General features: G+C 49.8%; 1 protein-coding gene across 2 annotated transcripts in view; it reads right to left on the reverse strand.

Annotated features, from left to right (window-relative positions):
* Antxr1 (ANTXR cell adhesion molecule 1) overlaps positions 1-27347 on the reverse strand; it is a 182556-nt gene that overhangs the window by 50014 nt on the left and 105195 nt on the right. For both annotated transcript variants that reach the window (XM_050165398.1, XM_050165399.1), the window contains exons 13-16: positions 20934-21029; positions 10390-10431; positions 4032-4127; positions 3404-3571 (exon numbers count right to left, since the gene is read on the reverse strand). In XM_050165398.1, the coding sequence (XP_050021355.1) occupies positions 3404-3571; positions 4032-4127; positions 10390-10431; positions 20934-21029 (402 nt within the window). The remainder of the gene's footprint in view (positions 1-3403; positions 3572-4031; positions 4128-10389; positions 10432-20933; positions 21030-27347) is intronic.

Genomic DNA, 27347 nt, shown 5'->3' on the forward strand with positions numbered 1-27347 from the left:
GGGGACTGGAAGGGCACGAGTGGATGAGGGTGAGTGGGGGCATTTGTTTCTTCAGACCCTCCCTGCTTCCCCGTCTCCCTGTGGTAACTGCATCCCTGTAGGGCACAGGTCTACAGACATCTTCTAGAAGGAACCGGAGAAGAAAGACTTCAGGAAGAGGAAAAGTGAGGAGGATAAGAACTTACATAACCAGTGAAAAACATCAAAACCACACTCTCTGCGAGCTCGGAAACTCATGCGTGCCAGACACAACAGGGCTGACACACACATGAACTCACAGCCAGGGGACAGCACACAGGACCTGCACAGGTTCAAACCGGACAAAAGTTCCAGCATGGAGGAGGGGAAGTGGGCACGAAGTCCCATCCCTAACCAAGAAGCTGTTAGTAGCTGATAGCTGCTAGGAAAGGGAACGTCAGAAATTCTCCAATGGAGTCAGAAAATTTCCAATGGAGTGTCCCTGGGCCTATCACTCCAGGGCAGGCCCCACGTCCAGTAGTTGCCCAACACAAAATACCCTGCATATTTTTGGTGTGTCCTTTTTGTTTTGTTTGTCTTATTCTTTGCTTTTAAGAGAGAGAGAGAGAGAGAGAGAGAGAGAGAGAGAGAGAGAGAATATGAAGTTGGGTAGAGGGAAGGAAAAGAATATGATCAAAATATACCTTATAACACTTTTTAAAATAAGCAAATGTCTTTTGCTTGTGGGCCATGAGGAGAAAGGTGGTGGGGAAGATTAAGACTGCTGATCTCTGCGCCTTCTCCACAGCTCCCAGTGGTTGCTCTCTCCCTCTCACTGGGCCCCTGTAGGACTAGGGGTGTAATAATTCCTCTTGTAGCTAGTCCTAGGTGGCCTCACTGTAGGGCCTCTGAGACTAGGTCGCCTTCTGTGAGCCCTATTGTTTGCAGTGTGCCTTCTGTGTCGATGCGGAATTAGGACAACACCATGAGAGGGTACCACATGGGACTTAGTACCTCATGAGGTTCTGTTGATGCCCCCAGGCATCTTAACTAGAAAAGGCTCAGCGCGGAGCATGCACATTAAACACATGAGGCCCGGACTGCTTGTAGGAAACCTGTTCTTCCTCCAAGCTTCTCAGGTTCTTTCTGCAGTCTGCCCCCCTTCACAAATCCGTCATTAAATGTCCTCTCCTGGACAGAGCGTGCTGAAGGAGCTGGGTGGTCTAATGTGATGGGCTTGGGAGTGCTTTTTCGGCCCCACCCCATGCTTTGGTGGAACCTGGTGGAATCCCTGCTCTGTCAGGCTCCATACTGGTGCCCGCAGGGGTGAGATGCAGGGAGAAGGCTCAGAAGCCAGGGATAATCTCCTCAATTGCCACCCGCCCATCTCTGACCTAGCGAGGGCCTGTGTGAGTGCTGGCATTAGCTGTTTCACCAGGCAGGAGGAGCCTGCAAGCTTGCTCATGACCTCAACCTGAGTCTTGCCCAGGCAAGAGTCAAGAGTCTCACAGGCTTCCTCCATCTCTCCTGAGAGGTGTCTCCAAGGCTTGGATTCCAAGAGATGCCACATCAGTGTGGTGGGAGTTAAAATGGCCCGGATGTGAAAGGTGACTCCTAACACGTCACAGAGAAATGGCCAGGTGCCCAGTTCCTATCCTCTGAGCTCCAGCCCTGCCTCAGGCAATGCTGTCAGTGATCCCTGGTGACACCCTGTCTACTGGGCTTATTAAAACCCGGATTCTGGGCCCTATACTGGAATTTCTGATGCAGCCATTCTTAGGTGGGACCCCTCAATATGTGTTTCTAACAAGTTCATGGGTGAAGCCAATGCTTATGGTTTGGGGACCACACTGTGAGAATGGGTGGTTTAATACGATGATCAAGGAAGCTCGGGAGCCAGGACCCTAGCATGATGAAGCATGCCTGTGATCCCTTCTGCCACAAGCGCCAGGGCATCCTGTGTAACTAAGGGAGACACTTTCTCAAAGAGGAAGGGCTGGGGAGGGAGCACCAGCCAGAAGTCCTTAAGGCAACAGAAAGGTACTATTGGGTGGGACGCTCGGGTGTGGGATCTTAAGGCTTGGCAGCTGGGATAGTTTTGAGCTGGCACCTGGAATAGGCAAGGCTTGAGGGCACCTTGCAGGTCTTTTGTGAGATTGGGCTTCCAAGCCTGGATCCTCATTCTGACGTCCTCTCCCCACCCTTGACTCATACAGGGCTGAGAAGGCCCACCATCAGTATCTGTGCCCGGCTCAGCAGGGACTTGACAGGACTCACTGGGCAGACGCAGATGTCAGGAGAGTGTTGGCTAAACCTATTTGTCCACATCCTGATTCATTTAGCAAAACTCACCCTGAAGCTACCAGTCAAGAAAGCAACAACATGCCCTTCCAACCTCGAAGATTCCAGACATAAAAATTCAGCTAGAACCACGGATGGGGTGTTAGTCACAAGGTGGATGGATTACTGAAAACGGCAGGACAGAAAATCCCCTTCCTCTTCTCGGAGGATCCTCTCGGCTCCTTCCTGTCTGCACACGTCTGCACACATCTGCACACCACTGCACGTTCCTCACTGGTGAAGAATTAGCAGCAGCAGCCGGTCCCCCAGCCAGCTGGGCTTCACCCACAGCTCAGTGTTCAACCCTTTGCCTCGGGGAGGATTATCCTAAAAAAAGAATCTCACGGCTTTAAACAAGCCCAAATGGAAACTGCACGAAAGTTCCCGTGAGCCTGAGCTCATTCCCCCGAGAAACGGCAGCTTCCAGTCCAGACACATTCTACCTAGAAGCACGCACATGTGCGTGTGGAGGCCAGAAACTGACCTGGGTGTCTTTCGCAGTCTTTCTCTGAGCCCAGAGTGCACCAATTTGCCTAGAGTCCCTATCCAGGGAGCTTCAGCGAGCTCCGGGGATCTTTCATTTATGAGCAATCATTCACAGGCTCAACTATCTTCCCCAAACCTGGATTTCTCTTGATGGATATAAGGGCTGTTCCTAAGCTAAAAGTACTCAGAGAAGGCTAAAAAGCTTGTCTGTGCAGCTCCTGGAAGAGGGGCAAGGCTGTAGGCAAGTGTGTGGGCGGGGAAGGAGACTAACCAGCTGGAACCTTGGTTTGCAAACCCTGGAGAAAAGACTTTGCGGGAGCTGGGATGGATTTTGTCTAGAGTTATAAGCTTCTCGGGTTCCAGTGGCTGTCATAGGGCAGGTGCAGAGTGGCAAGGACACAGAGAAAAGTCCTGACCCTCACATGAGCCATGTGCACTCACGGTGACAAAAGCCCCCTAGAAGCATTCTTCATCTCCCAGGGTTTTAACTTCTCAAGAAACCAGAATCAGTGAGGGCCCAGAGTTGATAGTGGAGTGCCAGGGGCAGCGGGGAGAACGGAGGAGAAAGAAGACTGGCTCCTAGCTGGGAAGACTGAAAGGACTCTAGGCAGAGACACACCTTGATGGGCGAGTACCACTTCCGGGGGGAGGAAGGACGGCGCATGTTGTTGTTGAGATTTCGGGGCTCCGGGAACTCATACTCTTGCTCTGGCATCTTGACTCTCGCGTTCTTTGCCTTTTCCAGCTTAGCTCCTTCCTCCGTGGAGCCCTTCTCTCCCCAGCGAACCTAATGGTGGTGAAAGCCCATAACACAAAGTTACAGGATTGCATGGTTTGCCCCTCGAGAACCAGACTGGCAGGGGTGACGAGCATGCCCCATGGCCTCTGTTCCTTTAGGATCGTGAGCCAGAGATGTGGGAAAAGGGAAAGTGGGAGCAGGAAGGTTGACAGCAATGGGGAGTCATGCACTGGATGAATTTGAGGGAGAACTGCCTGGAGGAGTTTGAGAAGTGGGGTTTCGTCCAATGAAAACAGAAACCACTGGGGGGGTTTGGAAGACATGTGACCTCTGCTGACTCATGATGGGCAAGATGCTGGCACGCAGTTAAAGGCTGTACCGTTCCACCTTTCCATCTTCATAGCTTTTAAGTCACCTCTTCCCAAACCCCAAGCATGGTCCCCCAGCATTTTCTGTGGGCTTCTATCGCTAGGTGGTTGGCCACAGGCATCTGTGCGAGGGCTCTTACCTCCATCCTTTTGATGCCTCCCACACCACGTCCACCATAGTAAGAGGCATCTACCGTGGGCCACTTCTTTTTTGGAAGACCATCGTCATCTTCTTCCTGCAGAGAGATTGCGAGACATAAAGACAAAGTCCCCTAAGGTTGTGTGTGTCTACTCTGGTGAGGTAGACAGGAGCAAGCTGGTACAGTCAAACCACATGGTTTCAGAGCACAGTTAAGTCCCCATGCTCACGGACTCTGGAGGTCATCCAGTCTCTCTAAGTACAGTGTCCTGATGTGTGAAAATGGGTGTTAGACAGTCTGTGGACAGACAGCCCCAGGAGCAGGCCCTTTCCTTCACAGCAGGGTGCTGTTTGAATGTGCCTCTGCTCTTCATGGGTTGGGAGGGTAATCTCTAAGGCAACAGTGTTAGGAGATGCTTTGAACGATGCAGAAGAAGATCTCATTAGATGCAGGCCCCTTGCCTCTGGACTTCCTGCAACTGTGAGAAATCAGTTTCTTTTCTTGATAAACCATTCAGCCTTGGGTATTGTATTATAACAAGAGAAGATAGTTTTATGAGTGGCGTCATTTGGCAATTACAGAAGTGCAAACATTGCTCACCACCTACTCCAGCTGTTTCGTGCTACACAAGAGACTGTCAGATCCAAAGCAGCGGACAGGAAGTTCTGACTTAATGCCCTGTCCAGTGGATGTCCTGCCCTTTAGTATAAGAACTTGAGTCACATCTGTGTTTCTTTTTTTTTTTTTTTTTTTTTTTTGGAGATAGCTGAATGCTTATGCATAGAACGAACAAAAACCCATCTCTATACTTTCCTGGTCTTCCTGGCATACTCAAGGCACCCTCTCTCCACTTCCCCACTCTCGTGTGTGGGACCTTAGAAAAGGAGGGCAGATCATCCAGAGACAGGCGCCCCCCCCCACCGCATGTAGATTCACAACAGGAAATACTTAGACATTCCGTCAGCTCCACCAAGCCTCACTTTAGTCCCTGACCTGAGCTTCCTCTCCAAACCAAACAACAGCCACGAAAGTCAACCCTGAGCCCAAGGTCTGAGCAAAGAGAGAGCCAGCGTTTCCCTGCAGTAAGCGGAGTGGTGTGTATGCACCAGGGCCTGCGGAGTTGCTCAATCCCAGGGAGCAGGGAGAACCTTTGATGCGTCTTTTCACTTGACCAAAAGTTGACGGAGCAAGTTCTTGGGGCTCAGGGCTTCTGGGAGGTGTCTTTCCCCGGTCACCTTCAGGGATGTATTCAGAGTTTTGTTTTGATAAATAAACTATGGTGACCTCCATAGTTCCCGGAGGTCAGGATTGGCTGAGCCAAACTGTTTCACAGCATCAAGTAGCAGGAATCAGAGCCTTATGGGAAATGAGGAGGGGGTGGTCAGAAAGGAATGGGCTGAGCCACCTAATCTGTGAGGGTACCCACAGGAGATGGCAGGGAGAATGGACGGCAGGGTGGGAGAGGAGAGCCAGCTACACCCACAGCCATGGTCGCACAGTGCCGCCCTCCAGGCCCTTACATAGGTCGGGAGGGTGATGGGAATCCAGAAAATCCAGGGGACAAAATGACACAGAAGCAGCGAAAGCCATCAGTCGTGTGAGACAGTGCCCAGCCAGGGCTGCAGTCGGTTTCCCACCAGGGAAGTCACGTTTAAATCTTAAAGGATGTTTTGTCCCAGACATCACTAGACCAACCTTTGGGCAACACCGTGGTAGCGCACCCCTCAGACACAGAGGCCAATTCTGATGTGTTTGTCTTCAGGAAGACCAAGCTGAGCTTTCTCAGGAAACCCGAGAACCTGTGCTCTTTGACTTCTCCCCACTGTGCCAGGCTGCGGTATGATCCCACATGGCACTGTGCAGGGGTTTGTGTGCCTTCCCCATGCCTCCTACCCTTTCTTCCAGACATTTGGTAAGTTACCTAACCTGTGTGGAGTTCCAGTCCCCAGAGAATTCAAAGCTCCGTGTGCTCACCTCTATTGACTGAACAAATATTTAATTTTTAGTTAGTTATTAAGAAAACGGTGGGTGGGAGGGGAGAGGTTTCAGATTTTGGGGCTCCCTACCTCCTGCACATATGCAGTGCACTGCTACTGGCCCAGGATGAAGAATGCCAGCCTCCAAAGCACTGGGCTCTTCCTGCTTTTCTGACATCCACACCCAGTGGGGACCAAGGGGAGCTTTGTTCCCCAGCTCATTGTGAGGGCCCCTGGGAAACCATGCTTGAAGCAGAGTCCAGCCCAATCTTTCTACCTAACTTTAAGTATCATAGCACCCTTGAACCCACGTGACAAACCCTGGGTGACCCCAAACAAGAGCCACTTGTATGTCCTTTCCTTCATTCCCGCCAATGACTGGAGTGGAGGTCTGATGGAGGAAGGTCATTGGCTGATAAAGAAACTGCCTTGGCCCATTTGATAGGCCAGCTTTTAGGTGGGTGGAGTAAACAGAACAGAATGCTGGGAGGAAGAGGAAGTGAACTCATATGCCATAGCTCTGCTCTCTGAGGCAGACACGATGAGGCTCCAACCCAGGATGGATGTAGGCTAGAATCTTCCCAGTAAGCGCACCTCGGTGCTACACACATTAATAAAAATGGACCAGGCAGTGTTTAAATGAATACAGTTTGTGTCTTGTTAATTCAGGGCATAAGCTAGCCAAGCGGCCAGGAACCGGGCTGTGGGAAGAGGCCTGTAGCTCCTTCAACAGAGGTCCCATGCCAGACAATGTTAGTGGCCCGGGGCTGCTTGCCTTCTGTTTGTCCAGGGCACTCTCCCTGGGTTCACCCATCTCTGTCTAAACAGTCAATAGTGATATGAAGTCAAACCTTCCCTCTGATATATATATATGATATTTGTCCAGGGCACTCTCCCTGGGTTCACCCATCTCTGTCTAAACAGTCAATAGTGATATGAAGTCAAACCTTCCCTCTGATATATATATATGATATATATATATGATATATATGATATATATATGATATATATATGATATATATATATCACATATATATATGATCTGGGTAAGCACTAGTTACTGAAACCTTCATTGTTGTGTTGAATAACATTGTGTCTCAAGGGAGCCATGTTGTCATGAAGTAAATGGCATGGCTCTAACACAAATATAGTAAAGGCATCCGAAGAGGTGACTATACCAAGATGAGCCTCCAGACAGAGGGCACTGCTAACACAATTTCCCAGAAACTGCCAACTCTTTGGGACAAAGTCAACGAAGATCAAGTCTCACTCTGGGGTCAGTGGGAGAAGACCTCACCCCCGGGTCCCCTTTGAGGTGTTACCCTGAGCTTCCTCCCTTCTGCTGAGATCTGCAGCTCAGGTGACTGTTATTTATGCTGGCTTAGGGATTTCACTTCCAGGGACAGGAAATCCCAGAAAGACATAGCTTTCTCACTGAGCACTTTGTACTTCCTATCAAAGAGGATTCGACACAAAAGAGGATCACGACACAGAGTCATGAAGCTGCCTTCATCCCGAGTTTACTTATTTATACAGTGGTGCTCCTCTGGGTAGGACGGTTTTATGTAATTTGACACAAGCTAGAGTCATCAGAGTGAGGAGGCTCAACTAAGAAAATGTCCCCATAAGACTGACCTGTAGGCAAGTCTGTAGGGCATTTTCTTAATGAGTGCTCCATCAACAGTGATTGATGGGGGAGCCCAGTCCACTGGATGCCACCCCTGGGCTGGTGGTCCTGGATCCTAAGCAGTCTGAGCAAGCCATGGGGAGCAAGACAGTAAGTAGCACTCTGCATCAGCTCCTGCCTCCAGGTTCCTGTCCTCACTGTGTTTGATGATGTACTGTTATTTAGAACTGTCAGTGAAATAAACCCTTTCCTCCCCAAGCTGCTTTTGGTCATGGTGTTTCATCACAGTAGGAACCCTGACTAGGACAGCCTCCCTTGGGATGTGATGGTTACAGATCGGATGAAGGCCAGTTAATATTCAGCTTGTCCATATACACATTAGGCAAGAGGTTGCCTGCATGGGGCTCTCTCTCCTCTCTCCCCTACCCAGGCTGACCTCAAGCTGGAGTTCCTCCCGCTTTAGCCTCCTCAATACTGGGGTCCCCAGCATGCACTGCCACCTCCAGTTTGCACTCAGATTAACTAGATAGTTCCTGACCTTTGAGTATCTAACGGTCTCAATCTTTAATGCAGGGGGAGGAGTTAATGCAAGACCCAGAGACCACCAAGAAGGAGAAGGGAGGCATCCACTTGAGGACATCAGAGGAGGATCTTCAGGGCACCATGAGGCCAGCGCACACACGCTGTGCTGAGGCCACAGTGGGATCTTCACATGGGCTGGGCTGGAGAAGTCGTCTAGATTCCAATTAAGATTTTCAGTGCATTGAATAAAATACTTAACATTGTCGAAGTTATGTTATTTCTTTCTGTGGGATTTCCCTCTTTCCTTTCTTCCTGCCAGAGCACATTAGGAGGGGACCAGGGCCCCCCGAGCCCCAGGGCAATACACATGCTGAAGTAATCTCCTTGGCTGTAGGAAGTGGCCTTAAGCCTCTCACAAGCCTTCAGGTCCCAAGTGTCCACGGTCATCATTGTCTTTCAGGAACTACGTTTGCCTTTTTCTGTCAAGTATGGTCTCCATAAAAATGCCAACAAAGCTGAAAAAGCTGTCTCTTGCTTTCCCTCGCTTTTGTCTATTCTTTCTTGTTTGGGCTCCAGCCTTGCATCTTGCATGTCTGTGCACCCATGATGTCCGTGAAACCTTGTACTAGATGTTACATGTAGAGGACATCAGGCCCCATACTACCCCAGTACCAAAATCTCCAGCGTTTCACCTTTAAAAGGCCAATTCAGAGCACTCCCCAGAAAGAGCCACTCCAAATGCCACTGAGGGGGAACACTTTTCACCAAGAACGAACATAGCAACCGTCAGGATGTCTCACTTGTTTTGTTCTGGGATTCCAAGAGACAGATGCACACAACACAGGCAAAGTCAGACAGAAATATGGACTAGCTGCGGTTCCTGCTCTTGGAGGGTTAAGAACAGACTCAACACGGAGAGAAGGTTCCCTTCTCCTTTCTGTCTGTACAGCAATGCAATTTCCTCCCTTGATTTCTGGGCAGAGAGCTAACATTCCTGCAAGATGTGCTTTAATTGATAGCAGCTATTAAGTCTCTCGGCGTTCATGCAGCTTTCAGCACACGAGAGACACATGGAATTTCAAACCTAATCATCGTTCTTTCTGTGTAGGGAGACTGAGCTGGGACAGGGACAGCTGAGCTGGGATGGGGTGGAGGGTAGAGAACTGAGTTGGGACAGGGACAGCTGAGAGGTGGTATCTGAGGAGCATACAAAAAAATAATAAAACAAACAAACAAAAAACCTACAGGAACCTAGCTAAGAACCTGAAACCCCATCTTGGTTCCTCTTGGCCCCAGTAAGTTTTCAGATCTAGGACTCTACTCTGGCAGTGTTACTCCCAAGGATCCCAGCAGTCCCAGGCTGGGAAAGCCATTTGCTGTGAACTCCAGCCCACCAGCAGCTGTTAACACCTCTGCTGGTTTATTAGAGCCGCCCTAGCAGCACAGCGGCTTCCTGGCCCCGTGAGTGGAAGAGTCTGAGCGGTTGTCTGTAGACCGTGAGGATTTGAGAGTGAGGCCAGGATATTAGTACATCCTGCTCCAGCATAGATTCATGACCACCTGGCAGATTTTATATAATACTGTTTTAAATTAAAGAAAAATGGGAAACTTGGCACCAGTCCTAGGAGCAGGAATTCTATGCAGAGTGTGGCAAACTTGCCCTATCCTATACATGTGAAGTGTATATCCGCAGGGGGACGGGAATCCTAATACGTTTCTGAGGGAAACTTAGACCTTTAAAACCACAAATTATTCATTGTGCTGGTCATAGTGAGACAGGTCTGTGATCCCACCACTGGGGAGGCTGAGGTAGGAGCAACAAGAGTTCAAGCCCAACCTGTGACACAGGACCCTGTCTCAGACAAAGGGCGGGGGTGGCTAGGGCTGCAGCTCAGGTGGAGAGCTTGTGGAGCATGTGTGATATCCGGAGTCAAGCACAGAAAAAAAGTCAACAACCAAAACACACCCCCTCAGCAGGAAATCTTCCAAAATCCTTGCAGACAGAAACACCAGACAAGTGTATGCGCTTCAAAGTTTGTCTTTGCAGAGAGAAACCAGAGGGCCTCTGGCTGCCTGTGTTGCTCAGGTCTTGTATACCCTGGCGAGTGAAGGCCTGAAGGTTCCCTTTCACAGGCAGTGGAGCCCAGTCCTGCTCAGCAGGGGGCTATATAACTGGCCAATTTACCCCATTCTGCCACCTGCGCACCCCAAGCACCCTACTTTGGCCACTTACCTCACTCTCCTCAACAGGGGGTGGTGGGACCTCCTTGATGATCTGTAAATGGAAAGGAGAATGGGTCAGTGGGGTTCTTTAGCCTCCTGCTCCCTAAGATGTCTGCCTTAACCACCCGAGGAGCAGTCCAAGCACGGGCCTTAAGTCTGTGCCATGACCTGATCGGACAGAGTAGCCCAGTGAGAGCAGGAACTGCCACGAGGGTCCATCTTCAGCGCGAAGTCCTGTGTGAAGAAGCACGCTCCACAGCTGTTTGTCTCACCTGGGCAGCTAGTCTCATTCATCTGTTTACTTGGCCACGCAGGCCTGAGGCCACCCCTCCCTCCATCCAACCATCTACACATTAACACAGGCCGGCGATACACTTGAGCTAATGGGTGCTCGGGCACCAGCGAGGTTCAGACCAGGCTTCTGTGGCTGCAGGTCCTCAACCACCAGCCTCAGTGGGTCCATGTGGAGACATGTGTCAGGCTGAGAAGCCCCTGAGAGAAGGCAGTGAGGAGGAGGCCCAGGGATCTCTCCCTGGTACAGACGATCCAGAGGCAAACATATGTCAGTAACTATCTACAAGACTATTCCTCAACTGCCCTGTCCACTGTGTGAAGTGAGACAGACAGACAGACAGTTTCAGTAAGTCGATGCGAGTCTCTTCCCCAACATGGTGATGGGCCAGACAACTCCAGTCATAAAACTGGCAATTAATTGGAATTGAAGGCCTTTCCATAGCACTTTGGCTGTGAACCACTGATCTCATACATTCCTTGGGGACCTGCTGCCCTCACTCAAGCTTATAGTTAGCATTTTGGGACCCCCACACGGAACATTTTCTTTAGGTGACTTCTGGCAAATACAAATCTTGTTCTGTAACCTTTGCTGTCTCAGCACCAGGGCTGCCCAGGAGTTCCCCTAGGAGCACTTAGCATCCCTCACCATCTGCTAAGTGTAAGTCTTCTCTAATTTAATAATACGAAGTTCACTAGGGCGCTCATCCTCACCTCTGTCTCCACCCTACCACAATCTGTAATGTTATCCGCATTGACTAGACAGGCTACCAGCAGCCATGGGACCGAGGCTGCTCCAAGCATCTGAGGACAGTATTCGTTCATTGAAGAGGCAGAGCTGAAGGCCTCCTGGGGCTTAGAACTACTGCTTCATCTGCTTCCACTTCCTGTTGCTGTGCTTTCGCTCACCCACTCAACTCTCTTCGGAGTCTCCCTCGGGAAACCTCTGGGGAAGACTCTTACTGCTTGCTGCTGACTTCCCATCATTCCAGAGACAGTGAATTATTTTAAAATAGGAAGTGGCTGGAAGCTGGAGGAAGGGATGAGGAGGTGGGGACAATAACTTGAATGGGAGAAGTTGGGGGGATGGCAAGATGTTTGCAAAAAAAAATGGCAGATGCTGTGGCTAAGACAAGGTCCTCAATTCTGAAGAGGCTCAAGGCTGCTCCTTCACTGCATGGGAGCCTAGCACAGTTGTCAAATGTAAATCCCAGACCTGCCTTGTCACTGTGAGGATTTGAGAAACCTCTGGGTCTCCTGGAGCCTCACAACTAAAGAGAGCAAAAACATAAACCTCGCAGGAGTTGAGCCATCCCGCGCAACTGTGTGTGCAGTACCGGTCCTGCGAAGACAGATCAGAGCGCCTCCCCGTCTGCTTCTTTTTCTGCTGCATCTTTAAGAACCCCCTGCATAAGCCAGGCCTGTGGCTGCCTCCCCAGCACATGAGAGATAGGAGCCTGGTGTCTGGACAGTGGCCATGGGATTCAGGGATGTCTGCGGCCTCACACAAGTTAGCGCATGACAGGGCTGAGCAGATATGGCTCTGTTGGTGAGCGCTCGCGGTTTAAGCATGAGAACGGATGAGTTCAGTCCCAGCCAGCCTTGTAAACGTCCGATGTGGCTGTAATCCCAGTACTAGGGAGGCAAAGGTGGGACATTCCTTGGAGCTGGTCGGCCAACCCAGACTAACCCACAAGCTCCAGGGCTGTCTCAAAGGTAAAGTGAAAAGCCATTGAGGGAGAGAGACACTCAACATCTAACTCTGGTTCTCACATGCACACAGGCATACATGCATACATACTCACACGCACATGAATACATGCACACACACACATACCACACTTAACGCATGACAACGGTTGGACACACAGCATCGGGAACCCACCACTCAGAATGACTCTGATTTAGTTTACTGAATATCTATCCCAGAGCCTACAGAGGGCTGGATCGAATGGAGTCCCAAAGACAGTGCCATCATCCATGACTTATAATGTTGGTTACAAGGAACTGGTTTGTGATCCAGATTCCACATGAATACACAGTAAATGTGCCACCTCAGTTTCTGAAAATCAGTCCACCGTGTTCAGAGAAACAGAAAGGGGTACTCTAACCTGGCCTTGTCTGCCGAGGGGCTGGCGGAGGCAGTGAAGAGTTACTCCAATTGCTTTGAGCTGGACATGATGGCCAGCGAGCATGATAGCTATGTCAAGAGCGGCACATGGGCCACCATGGGCGCTGCCCTGAGCACGGGAAATGCCCATCTTTTTTATTCTCCACAGTGGGAGTCTCTGTTCTCTGAGAAACTGCTATTCAGAGCTTCATGGAAACACAACCCTTACTACACGATGAAATTTTATTCAACTTCAGGGAAAGCTGAAGTAATAAAATTGGAGAAAAGTAGATGGGATCTTAAAGGAATTATATTATACGAGATGATCCAGACTCAGAAAGATAAGCAGGACATGTTCAGTCTCAGGTGGCTTGAGATTTCCATATTTTATAGATGTATTAACATAAATATGTAAGGGAGGGTGAGTGTGGGTATTGGCTATGAAACTGAAAAGGGGTCCGTTAGAGGAGACAGAGGTGTTGAGGAAGTGGGGCAAGAGGGGTCATGTGGTATAAAAGCGGAAAGGAGATTACTGAGGATGGAGGGCAAGGGAGAGGTTGGAGAAGGGGAAGAAGCAGGGAGGAGAGTCCTGCACTGCTGGGAATCAACCCTAGCGGTAGCACGTGCAGGGAAGCGCCCTACCAGTGACTCACACTCAAGCCTGGTTCAGGTTCCTGCAAGCACCCCAGGTGGTTGCTGGAGAAACAGTGAGGCAGGTCGGATGAGAACTGTGGCGTGACAACCTTGGGCTGGCTTACAGCTGCAGTTTAGCCGTTGTGGCTTACAGCCAGCTTCAGCTTCAGGGGCTCTGGAGAGCGCTCTCCATACCTGTAACGTGCGGGATGCACTGGCGTCCTGACTTTGTGTGTGCTTGTCCTCTGAAGTGCTCGTGTACGGTCTCAGCTCCCACAGCTCGGCTTGGTCTCGCTGACCCCGCTGCTGTGTCCTGTGTTTTGGAACTCACAGTGTGCTCTGGCCACCCTTCCTGACCCGAGTGTCCCCACCCACAGGACAGAGCATTTAAAGAGGAAGGAATCAGGCCTCCACTCGCATGAAGGGCAGAGGACACAGGACTGGCTCACTCGTACAACTTCCCATATGTTTTTCAAGATTTGTTTTATTTTTATATTTTATATGGATGAAAGTCTTGCATGTCTGTACGGAAAGTGCACCACAGAAGTGCCTGGTATCCTTGGAGGCCAGAAGACGATATCTGGTCCTCTGGAGCTGGGCTTCCCGAAGCTTGTGAGCCTTTGGTGGGTCTAGGAACTGAACCCCTATCCTCAGCAAGAAAAGCCAGTGCTCATAACCGCTGAGCCATCTCCCCAGACTCATGGCTTTATATCCTCCCCACCCCCTTGCCTGTCTCTTCTCTCCATGACAGAAGTTGGCTGTCGGTGAAATCGCACAAGCTCCTGGGAGCCAGAATTTTATCTCATGGTACAAGACAAGGTACTAACAGAACTAATTTTCTGCCCCTTTCTCTAGAGTCTGTGTTTACATCCCGCTTTGTTTGGGCATGAGTTGTCCTCCTAGCGCTCTGCCCGCCTCCTCTGGTCACTCACTGCTGAGGAATAATCCACCAATACACGGGCCTCTCTGCCGTCTCCACAGGCCCAAGGCAACAGCTGAGGCTAGCGAGTCTGTTAAAATTATAAACCCGCCCTCTAATTTTAATGAGCTCAGCAGTTGCCAACCTTTCCAATATCAGAATCTTGGAGGGGACTTTTTGCTAAGAGAACTCCAGGTGCAATGCTTCCTCAGCAGACTGGGGCCAGACACTTGCATTTCTAGCAGGTTCCTAAATAATACTGACCCGGAGGGTCTGTGGACCACATTCTGAGAACCAGGAATGAACTGATTCTAGCCAGTCTGTGTATCAATCCGCTCTGGGCAGAGGTGTGTTTTGTGTTAGGTCAGACGTTCCCACAGCTGTGCTGTGGAATTTTGTGACTGATCAGAAACCCAGCTCTGAGTCCTGCGTGACAGGGATTTGTAATTTTAGTGTCTGGAAGAGAAGGGAAGGGGATCTCAGGTTCGAGGCCAGCATGTGTTACACAGTGCCATCCTCTCTCTAAACACTGCTATTGTTTCCTTTCTGTTGCTGTAATACAAGACTCTGACTAAAAGGCACTTTTTATAGGGAAGGGCTGATTTGCCTAATGCTCTCAGGTCCCAGTCCATCCCCAAGGGAAGTCAGGGCAGGAACTCAAGCGGGAACTTGGAGCAGAAACCATGGAGGAGTTTTGCTTGCTGGCTGCGCTTCCAATGTTTAATGAGCATCCTTAAACAATCCGGGATCACCTGCCCAAGGAACGGTGACATCACAGTGGACTGGGTCCTCCCACATCAATTAACAATCAAGACATACCCTCTGGCCAATCTGATCAGGGCAAACCCTCAATCCAGGCTTCCTCTCAGAGGACCCTAGGATGTGTCTTCCAGGGACTCAACACAGATCTTATCGTGCGGCCCACACCATTGGCAGTGAACTCTGGGCTGCACTCGCAAGTCTTTTTGCCACAGTGAACTCTGATCTTCCAGGAGACACAAGCACACATGGGCAGCTTTTGTCTCTGGCCTGAAGCTCGGAGCATGTTGCTCAATCACGATTTCTGGAAAGTATGAGCGTGCGCTCCTCTATCGGAGAAGGTGAAGGAAGCATTTCCTCTTTCAACATCCTTGCTCTCAAGTAAACACTTGGCACTTAATGCTGCAAGACTTGCTCTGGCCTCTCTATCCTCTGGTGTAATATTTTGGGGGTGAGGTGGTACTTAAGATATTCAAAGTCTCTGCTTACGTTAGAGCGGCCTGGGACACTAATGTGTGGTGGGAAATCTCACAGCATCTAGGGTGGACAGAGGACTAACTGGCATTTTCCCAGAGGCCACTGAGGCCCATTCTGTTTCTATTCCCCAGCTTCCGAGTCCATTCACTGCCCTGAGGGTGGATGTTTTGCTTCTCAGCTCTGAGTCTCAAACTGACTTCCCGGACAGTGCTACAGTGATCTGACAAACTGGAGACTGCAGACATAATCTGTGTTGTCACAACACAGCTCCATCCCGTGCGTTGGTTCATGTGTGATAGGCACAGCTCCATCCGTGTGTGTTTGATTATGTGTGATAGGCACAATAGTTCTTTTTTTTTATTGTAAAACTGAGAAATTGTACTAGCTTGAAAGAGATGACTTTCAGAGGCCAAGAGTAATTAACAAGTATTTTAGCGTTGTGTGTGTGGTAGTGGTGACAGACTTGTGGGATGTTCACCATCAGATGTAGAGAAATATGTGACAAATCTTTTTAGTGTCGACTGACTGGTAGTGAGTTGGGTAAGAAACACAAAATTTACACAGGAATCTGCTTTCTTGCTTCCATTTACGAGTTAAGCAGGGACAGTGGTCCTGAGCGTGTGCTCTTTTCTTTATGGAGGATTACATACAACACCGTGAGACAGGGGTGTGTCCTGGTTACAGCAACACCGTGAGACAGGGGTGTGTCCTGGCTACAGCAACACCATGGGATAGGAGTGTGTCCTGGCTACAACCACAAGGTGAGGTAGGGGTGTGTCCTGGTTATATGAACCAAGGACCGAATGAAGAAACTTCAGCGTGTGGCAAAGATGCTTAGACAGAGGTGAAAGGAATGGAATCCTGGGAGAGCCAGACATAAAGAAGCCCAATGTGGCTTCATGGGAGAGGACAGTGGGTTCTAGAGAGAAGACAGTGGGGCTCTTGATCTCTATTTTGCTATACATGGGCCACGGGCATATGAAGGAACAATGGTGGAGCGGGGTGGCTCTTGGGCCTCATGAGAAGCACATACATATGTCAATATATATGTATTTACATATGTGTATTTTTCTGAGCTAGGTTTTCTCTGTGTAATAGCTCTGGCTGTCCTAGAACTCGCTTGTAGACCAGGCTGGCCTTGAACTCACTGAGATCCACCTGCCTTTCCCTCCTGTGTTCAGGCATTCGCCACCATGATTTTTTTTTTTTTGAATGGAGAGTAATCAAGCAGGTTTTCCATCTCAGACAGTGTTGAGGGAAAACCAAGACAGTGAGCCGCAGCCATCGTGTCCTTCCTCCTGGCTAGTCTCTGCCCTAAGGGGCAACACTTTGTCACCTTCATGCTCACAGCCACACTGTGTGTGCTCACTCTTTTTATACCAGATCAAAGGTATGTATTTTCTGTAGTATTTTTTTAAATCATAATTTGTGCTGCCTAAGGCCAACAAGATGGCTTAGTGGATAAAGGTACTTGTGGACAAGCCTGATGACCTGAATTTGATCTCCAGGACATACATAGTAGAAAGACTTTTGCAAGTTGTTCACTAACTTATACACACACTTAAAAATATAATAAAAACTAAAGCCTTAAAGATACTGAAAAGAATGAAAAATTTTATTGAGTTTAGTGTAGTTTCCATAAGATTGTATTTAATTTTTTAAGATTTATATGTATGTATGCATACCTGTTTGTCTGTATGTACATTACACGTGTGCAGTACCTGAGGACACCAGAAGAGGGTGTCAAATTCCTTTGAATTGGCACTAGAAATGTAGGATTCTAATACTAGAGAGGGGAGGGGTGCTTGCCTTTTACACTCTAGCCTTTTATTCTCATCCCTAAGCCTTAAGATAAGCATTTGCACCAAAATCTGGAAGCCATAGGCAAGTGGGAACTCCATATGAAAGACCAAGACAGACAGATCAACCTTCCTTCCCACAAATCCACTGGCTGAGTTTAACAAACCTCAGGTCTGACTGTGAAGTGGTTGCTGCTGGCTCAGCACAGCCTCAGTCTACAGCTTTCACATCCCACAGGCTGAGCAAAGGCTTGGGCAAGGCGTTTGGAAGGAAGTACAACACCTCTCCAAAGAGAAGAGACCTTTTTAGAGATAAGACCTTCTGAGTTTCTTTCTCCATTTGGAACTCCAACCTGAACCGGTTTTGTGACTCTTACTTGCCTGAGGCTGGGGTTGTTTAGAAGCCACATTTATCGATATCTAAAGTGACAGTCACGGTCAGAATGCTAAGAGGAGTGGATAAGGCCCAAGGGACTGACTTGGTGATTTAGCGGAACGTCTGGACACAGTGGCCACAGTGTGATGCCAGGGTCACTGCGGAACTCTGGGAAGTGGCACAGTAACATAAACACATGAGCTCAGAAGCCCTGGCTTGGAGGAGGAGCACCTCTGACCTCTGCCTGGGCTATGGGCCAGCTGTTTCCAGTTGCCAGCAGGGTTAGTGGAGTCTGAGCTACGCCACAGAGGTCAGTGTGTTGATGATGCTGTGGTATTTTTGAGCTAGGAGACCCTGAGGCAGACTCCAGGGAGGGAGGGCAGAGGCCCCGTCACAGTCCTGGATTCTGTATTTTGAGTTGTTTCAGCCTCCTCTGGGATTGTATGTCTTCATCATTTCTGGTGGAATACCAGTGTCCTTGGTGTGAGCATGCGAAGGCATTGGGGATTGTGGACAAAAAGGACCAGGGTCAGTTTATTTGTGGATTCACCACACACACCTTTCTAATAAAGCCCCGAGGGAGCCTGCCGTGAAGACGGTCTTCTGCCTAGTTCAATGGCATCTTTCAAACTATTGCCTAAACTCCTTCTGATTTGAGGTGTGCCGTTTTGATCTGGAGGGCCATTACTGCCCAGTGAATGCAGTTTGGGAGAGTTGCCCTCATCACCTAATCCTCAGGTCGTTTCGATAATGCACCTTGATCTGAGAGCCCCAAACCAGGGAATCTCCAGAGGGACTCAGAGGAAGCAGACTGTAAGGAGATCAATGGGAAACAGCACAGTTCCCAGTTCCTGGTCAACTGACAGCAGAAGTCGAGGCTTTGGCAATGTGTCTCCAGTGACAGCTGGCCTCTTTCCCCTGTACCTGTAGGCACAGGAGAAGGGTGGGTTTCAAGATAAGCCACGAGGTGGGCTCAGGTGGAGGAGGGAAGCTGGCAGGAGAAGGTGGAGATGCAGAGGGGAAGGCAGGGATGCAGAGGAGAACAGGGATGCAGAGGGGGAGGGCAGGGATACAGAGGGGAGGATGGAGATGTGGAGGAGAGAAGGGATGCAGAGGGGAGGGCAGGGATGCAGAGGGGGGAGGACGGGGATGTGGAGGAGAGGAGGGATGCAGAGGGGAGGGCAGGGATACAGAGGGGAGGATGGAGATGTGGAGGAGAGAAGGGATGCAGAGGGGAGGGCAGGGATAGAGGGGGAGGACGGGGATGCAGAGGAGGGCAGGGATGCATAGTGAAAACTCATTTCCTAAGTAGTGGAGTGAGAAGATCCAGATGGGTGGTGTAGGCTGGAGAGCGATCAGGGAACACATATACCTGTCCGAGCCCACAATGCTGGATGAGCCGCTGTCTGCTTGCACTGGGTTTAAATCACACAAACCACTGGCAAGCTCCTTGGTGATGCTGGGAGTGGGTGTCTGAACCTACAATTCAGTCCATGACAGGGATGGAGGGCGGTATCTGAAGACTTTATTCTAGTTTCAGTTTAAGGCATATCGAGTTCTAGTTGGTCACCAGAGATGGCCAACAGGCTAATGTGTTAAAGAGTCCCTGAGATTCAAGAAAATGAATCAAATGGGGCCTTTACAAAACTGCTAGAAAACTGCTCACAAGGTCCCCTGGAAACCAGAGAACAGACGTTCTGATAGAGGGGCCTGCAAACGTGATGCCCGGGGGTTCCCTGTAATGGAGCATGGCCTGGTTGTTTATAGCCACACCAGGGATAGGTGACCACATGAAGTAGTCAGTCACTGAATTTACTGACACTGTCTGGGGATAAGATGAGGAGAGGAGGGTTGGAGAAAACCTGGAGAAAAAGACACAGGATACAGGCGAAAGTGAGCAGAGATATTGGAAGCGTGAGCAGACACGGGGAACACGGTGCCTACTCAGCAAGGGGCACATGTGGGAGTGGGGCAGTAAATTCACTGGCACTGGAGCCAGGATGGAGGACACGTATGCACTGTCTGTGTTTTCAGAAAGAGAATTTAAGGGCCTGATGTCTGGTCCCACTTTGCGTCCCTCCTTGGGTAAGTAGAGTATAAGAGGTTAAGACTGATCTGTCTAGGGTGGAGGCCTTGCAGGTTATTGGACACTGTGAATCTGATCCTGGAGAGAGGCCGCCTGTGCCCACACTCTGTAAGCCCTCCACGGTTCCAGCTGTTTCCTTACCGTGGATACAGTTATGGGGTCCAAGTGACATTTTCCACACTTGGAGGAATGGCAGGAAGAACGACAGAGGGAGGTTTGGGGACCATGGCTCACAAAGACACTGCCTGTTAGTTAGAGGACTGTGGGGTGCAGTCTCTCAGGGTGTAGGAACTTTCCAGAAACCTCTGAATGGGTCTCTGTGGGGAGGCCCTCTTTCTTGCACACCACACTCCCATTCTGGAAACACATGACTTCATCCTGCCCCAGCCAGGGTCCCCGAAGTGAGTGGTCAACACAGAGTTTGGAGGGCACTTGAAACACTGGGGTGCAGGTTAAGGGTCAGCAACAAGGGGCGGGGCAGTCAACAGCATCACAAACAGAATGCGGTTGTCTGTCTGTCTCCAGGATCTTTCCTCACCCAGGAACCCTCAGCCTTACAAAGGAGACCACATGAAGACAACGCTGGCTGCCTTCCCAGGCATTGGGGACTTAAACCAGATAAATTCGCTTAAAATTATTTTGAAAATTGCAAAACAATCCTGCCTTGGATGACACTGCTTCCTGTCATGAAAGGTTTATTTTGGGAAACATTTCCCACCGATATAACCCCAGCATGGTACGAAGTATCAATAGATCCCAACTCCAGCAACGTGCTTTTAGATAGTGAACACACCCAGCCAGCTGCATGCTTTTCCAATACCAAACTCATATGCTTTAATCTTTGCCTTCTACATGTCTGTACCCAATGGCTTTGCCATTGGTGGTCTTGCCCCTGCCCATCCTGAAGACTCATGCTCCTCCTAAGTCCAAGTGACCAAGCCTGGTTTTGTCAAAAAAAACAAAAAAACAAAAAAACAAAAAACAAAAAAAACAAGCAAGATTTATCTCCTACTGTTGCAGTTTCTGGTCTCCCCGACCCCCACTGATGGACCTGGGGTCTTCAGGTGACCCTTGCTTGTTATGGCCTGAAGTTGGCTCACTTACCACTGTGCAGCAGAGAGGCCAGAACCACCAGAGCAGCGCCAGGGCCAGCAGCAGGAAGAGGATCAGCAGGGCAATTGCCAGGATGGAGCCGTCTGACTGTGGGCAAAGAGAGGATGGTCAGTGACAGGTGGGGAGCTTGGGGTCTCCCCTTCCACCCCTTCCCCACATAACGATGGTAAATTTGAGGTCTAGATAAGTTCACAGTGCAACGCACACCTGAGTGAGACTATTCCCATCATTCAGGGTCAAGGCTCCATAAATCTCCTCTTTGGCTGATTTTCAAGAGAAATAGATTTGATGTTTCAGGGAGCCTCTGATCTTTATTTGGGGATCGTTCTGAATGATCCATCTTACAGGTGCAGAGGTGACTTAAGACTGTGCCTTGTCTCTGGGTACAGTCAGATTTCAGTCCCCAAGGCCTGGGGTTCTGCCCCAACCTGGGCTGATTCAGAACAATCCCTACTTAGGATTCAGCCCCACACCCTACCCAGGAGTGTGTGCAACAGCCTCCTCGGGTGTGGGTGGAAAGTCTAGAACCACTGATGAGAGGCCACATCGGAAAGGGGACAGGGCCACTTCTGCCAGCTGTCAGGGGAGGGTAGTGTGGCTGAGAGACTGGCAGTCAGCTCATGTGGCTGTGTGTGGTAGGGTAGCCTGGCAGCCGAGGTCAGTTTTAACGGCTTCTACACGTTCCCTGATCATCAAGTAGTGAACGTATGTTCCACTTGTCATCAGCTGTCACATTCTGAGACTGCTGATTCAGGAAGCACCCAGGATTATGAGTCTAGGTCCTTCCCTGCCAGCTACACAGGCCACAGCTTTCTGGAAGCATGGGGCACCACTATGCACATCAAAAGCTGCCTCAGTGAAACTGGCAGCCCCACCTTTGGCCTAAGAAAACCATCAGGTATATTTTCTTAAGTTATAATAATACAAGTAAAAAGGGTGGCTGTGCAAATTCTTAATGTGCAGTTATCAAGCTATCAGCTGCTATGCTGGAACATGCTATCAAATAACATTTAAACAAGGGAGACAATTCCTGGCATAAAGAGATCTCTGTGCACTGAGAAAAGAGCGAGGGACAGGAAGATTGTCTCCACCATTTACTAACAATTTTACCAGTAGCTTTTTGTTTGTTTTGAAGCAGGGTCTCCTGTGGCTCAGGCTGACCTTGAACTCCTGATCCTTTAGTCTCCATCTCCCGAACGCCAAGATTATAGGTGTCTGCCCCACACTGGGCATTTTCACTGACAGCTCATTGGTATGTACTAAAATGTTAAAGTATCTTAACTGGTAGGGCAATTCAGCTCTTTCTGAAATCTGTATTTTCTCTTTCCTTTAAAAATTGTTCAAAAAGAGAAATATCCCAAGAGGCTTCTTTAGAATATTTGTGTGGAGGTCTTGGACACGAGCATGAACACAGGGAAGATTATTCCGTCAGTGATCTGTGGGATCTGAAGAAGGGCTCAGGAGGATGGAGGCTTGCCACCAGGCCGAATCACCACCACGGTCTTTAGGGAGACCATTTACGGCGCTCCCAGGCTCTGAAGGCTGTCCCCCTCCCACAGCTACCCAGGAGGGCGGCTGGGTGGCCTGTCTAGGACCCCACAAGCTAATGGCAGAGCCAGGATATGAGTCACTCCCACTCTGAGAGCTCGGTAGAACTCTGGAAGAGGTTTAAAGGCAGCTCTCATTCCCTGGAAATCTCTGGAATGTCTTTGACCGAAAAGCCAGGGAACGAAACACCCTTGGCTCCAGCCAAGAAGGCAAGGTTTGGGAATGTGGGATTGCCCTCAAGGGAGCCAGGCCTCAGGCTCAGGTGCAGGGCTGGGCAGCCAGAGTGTGGGGTGGGGGAAAAGCAAGGGTCCAACAGCAGACAAGGCCATGGCAGGAAGGCCCATTGGACCCACGCACCGAAGTCTGGAACGAAGCGTATCGTTAGCGGTGTTGACGAGAAGTCACTTGTTAGTTAAGGGCAAGTCTTGTGGTCTGTCTCTGTATTCTAGGTGACAGAGAGAAGTGAGAAAGCCATTGCCTCTGTAGCAACTGACGGCAGCAGGGGGCACGGGATGGGAGTGGAGAGGAGAGGGCCAGGCCTTCCCATACAAGTGATCACTTCAAACTCCGAGCTGGAACTTTCCTCTGTTTTCCCATAGCAACCAACACAGTGAGCATTTCAGATCGTAAACCTGTCTGCACTTGGAATAATAAGTGGTTTGGTCACCAAGAGGCTTATAAAACTTCAGTCTCCACAAAGACTGCAGATTTCAGCTATTCACATTGTACACGTCACCCCCTCCCTGATTGTTTCTGCCTCAGATAAACTCAAGCAGGGGCTGAGATGCTGTGCAGCACGCTTCTACACTCCCATGGAAGACTGTGGGCAGCAAGGGCAGAGAACTGCCCCATGGCGGGTGAAGAAGCTTCTAAGACATCCAGAGTGGACACTGGAGGCTGGTTCTGCAACAGCCCCTAAGGAGTCGTATTCCACCTAACTGAAGTGGAGGAGGAAGAGGGGGTTTAGCAAGGCGCCCTCTCCGCATGCCAAGGCCCAGGGTGGGGTGTTTAAACATTTTCTTGTGCCTTGGAGAAAGCTGTTGCCGAGGTTCCAAGTGTTTCTTGAAGTCATCGGTGCCACGTTCATAAATGTCACTACCAAATAAGAAAGAATGCCCTTTGTTTTCTAGAAACAGACCTGGAGCTAACAGCTCATCAGGAACATACACAGCGAGTGTGTATTGTGTCTCTGCTCTGTGCTTAGTGGGCAGAGCTAAGGGGCGCAGATCGAAGTAACTCGACAGTCCTAGATTCTTGGTGTGGGGCTCTGCTGTGGAATAATCTTAATTAGACAAAAAGGGGGAAATGCTGTGGAATAATCCTCTTGTACACTATAAAGATTTGCCACTTGAATTTGTTTACTAAAATGCTGATCAACCAGTAGCCAGGCAGGAAATATAGGTGGGGCAACCAAACTAACGTTTATGGAAAGGAAAAGGGTAGAGTTAGGAGTTGGCAGCAGACACAGAAGGAGCAGGAAATGAATGTGCCATGCTAATAAAGATACCGCCATGTGGCAGAGTGTAAATAAGGAATATGGGTTAACTTAAAATGTAAGAGCTAGTTGGTAATAAACCTGAGCTATTGGTCAAGCATTTATAACTTGTAAGCCTCTGTGTGGTAATTTGGGAAGTGGTTGCTGGATATTTTGGAATAGGCGCTCAGGACAAGAAACTTGCATTTATAGGGCTCACTTCTTGAGGCTCATAACTAGCTCAGTTGCTCTAACCTAGTCATTCCTTCTTCATCTTCATCAAGTTCCTAGAGGAAGATTTTTACATCTCCATTCTTCCCCACATGCCAAGGTACAGGCTCTGTCTGTGGCCAAGAGTTATCTGGAATGTTCTAGAATATACACCAGATTATGTCCAGCCACTATAGACTGTACTCTGTCTTGTGCTCTGTACCTTGCTCTAGGGCAAACTGCCCTGCCTCCTTGAAGTCTGACCTCAGTGTTACCAGCTCACTCTTGGCCCATTCTGTTTTAAATGACACCTGCTCTGGAAGACTTCTTCCTGGGTGAGAATTCAGAAGACTCAAGGGCTACTACTGCACACAACCTGATTCTGGATCAGTGTGTGCTGGGCCTCTGCCCTGCCTGTCCATCAGGCCTATGTGGACACAGCCTGGGTTCTAGCGGGGCCATTCATTTGGGCCAGTAACTGCCCTCAGGTAACTCTGTCTCTAAGGCCTTGTCTTGACTGGCTGTGTTAAGTCAGGCTACACCCTACTGTGAGTTATTACATATTGCATATAACTGTACTTGTTAAAGAATGCCCCAGAAGACTCCATTTTACACGTATCTGCTGACTACATTTGAGGGAGGAGAAGAAATGCACCTTCTGTGTGTACCAGAAACTGCACCACCAGTCAGGCACCGTCTGGCACAGAATGATGCACGACATCTTCCGGGCGGGGATGGAACCACACTAGAAGTTCACTGTGTCTGAATTGCGACTGTGTGGGCACACAGATGTATTAATGCATTAAAATCATATCACGTAAGCCAGGCTCACGAAGTTATTAGGTACATCAGACCAAGGAAAGGGTGTAACTCCTTCATCTGGACCCCACAAAGTAATGAACACATAATACTAGGATGGTACGGCTCCGCACCAACCTGTCATCTAACACCTGTTGAGTGCATCATGGACCAAGAAGCAAAGACCTCCCCGGAGCTTCAGCTTGTCTGGGTGCCCTATTGTTGATACTGTCTATGCGACTGCCTGCCCATCCACCTGCTCACCCATCTGGTCCTGGACCTCAACCCACCATTTCCAGCTCTGGATGCTTCTCGTTCAGTCTTTCCTCACAGCTGCAACCTTGTGGCTTTCACACCCTGATGCCAGCAGCAGCCCTGTCCCGGCTGGCACTGACCCAGTTCTCTAACGAACCCTCCCTCTCCTGGCACCTCCTGAACTCTGTCGTTATTGTGTAAGCCACATATATGCATGTCAATATATGGATTGTGTGATGTGTGATAAGAGTTAATATTAGTCATTAAAATTGGCATACAAGAACCTGTTTTTATCTCACCCAGGCCACCAGGATCGACGGATTATAAAACAAATTGCTGTCACCGAAACAGCCAAACCGTGTGAATTATTGTTATTCAACAAATGCTGACCCCGTGGGAAGCCACAGAGCTGTTTGCCTGTTTCTGGCACAGCATGCCCAGGACACCAGGTGGAAACGAAGCAGGTGGTCAAGGCCACAGCCCCTGGGGGTATACCGTCCAGCTGGGGAGTGCTGGGCTTTTTCAGTGAGCAACTTCAAGCCTGTCCCCCACGCTACACTCACACAGAGCCGCTACAGAACGGAACATGTAGTCTGGCGGGGTTGCATGAAATCCGAAGGTGAGGGGTGCTCAACCCTGCTCCCTTCTCACGGGAGCACAGTGGTTGGGGTGGCATTCTCTGAATGTCAGCTTCATCTGGCTTCCCTAGGCTCGCAAAATGAGGGCAGCCGCTCTCTTTAAGACAAGGACGGCATTGCACTCAAAGGTAAAGATTTGCAAACACACAAAGCGAAACCTTGTCTTGGTGGGTGGAGTCTAGGGATTTCGGATTTCTTACCCACAGCATAGCACGGGGGAGGGGTGTGGGATCATGACTGGGCTTGTTTGCTGTAGGAGACAGAGGCCTCTGATTGACACAAAACTTAGCACCACTGCCCTTTTCTGTTTTGTTTTGGGGGTTGCCATAGTGAAGGGAGGAGGAACTAGCAGGAGCCTGGGTTTGTTGGATGTAAAGAAATGTGAAACCCGAGTCTTCAAGCCGGGCTGTGCTGGGAATCTGCCTAATGCCCATGGTCTGGGCGCAGCTGAGAAAGCCTCTTCCTGCAGGGCCTGGAGACAGTGACAGTTAGGACCGTTCCTTCCCCACTCCCGACATTTCCTCCCGTGTTGGGGCAGAGCGTGTGTGATCCAGGTCTGTCCTTTCCTCCCTATTCACTCAGCAATAGGGCAAGAGCTCAGGGCACGCCTGGATCTGCCCTGCCTTGTCTCTTGGGCCTGTGCTGCTCCAGGGTGGATTGCCCTGGCTGCCCTACTCCAGCAGGCTTTCTGAGGCCTGTGCTTTCACAATCTGAGGAGGGGCTCTCTAGAGTAAGAGAAGAAAAGTCACCCTAGGACCTTAGAAAGCAAGGTGCCCCAAATTCTAACTAAACAATTTTGGGTAACTCAACCCCCACTAAGTGTCTTCTCTGGCCAGCGCCCTGTCCAGTGTGGATTGATAAACCCGTTCAACACAGTTCCAGCCCATTTTTGGCCACATTCAGCCAGGCTTTACCCCATAGCCCGAACGACAATATTGAGCTCCTTCTATGTCAGTTCCCTCACAATTGAGGCAGGAAGAAGGCACACTTTATTGTCCCGACTATGTGGCCCCAGTCTCATTCACCCTAGCATCAGGGTGACGGCAGTAACGGTGCTTTGAGAAGCACGTGCCCCAGGAGAGATGGGACAGGAGCCCAAGATCGTGGGTGGTGGTTTACTGCAGGTTCGCGGTCTCTGCTAAGTTGGACAGTGTTGATGCTCCGAATTATTGAAGCCACTTGTGTTTTCAGAGGGCTGGGCTGTCTGAACACATAGCATTTAAAAACTGAGTGTCTGCTGGTGCCCCCTGAGTGTTGGGCTGATTGGACGATATCCACAGGACGCCTGGGGACAGGCCGATGACATGGGGCTCCAATGTTCCCCTCTTCTCTTCCTTCCCATAGTCCCCTGTTCTTTGCTACTAAGCTGGTTGTGTCTGCAACACACTGATAGCCCTGAAGGGAAAGAGACCCTCCAGCCAAGGGCAGCTCTGGTCACCCACCTGTGACATCACAGCAATCTGCTTGTTCTAAATGGGGCTG

Source organism: Alexandromys fortis, unplaced genomic scaffold (genome assembly GCF_014885135.2).
Source record: "Alexandromys fortis isolate MF-2015 unplaced genomic scaffold, M_Fortis_MF-2015_v1.1 scaffold_158, whole genome shotgun sequence".
Lineage (NCBI taxonomy): Eukaryota > Metazoa > Chordata > Mammalia > Rodentia > Cricetidae > Alexandromys > Alexandromys fortis.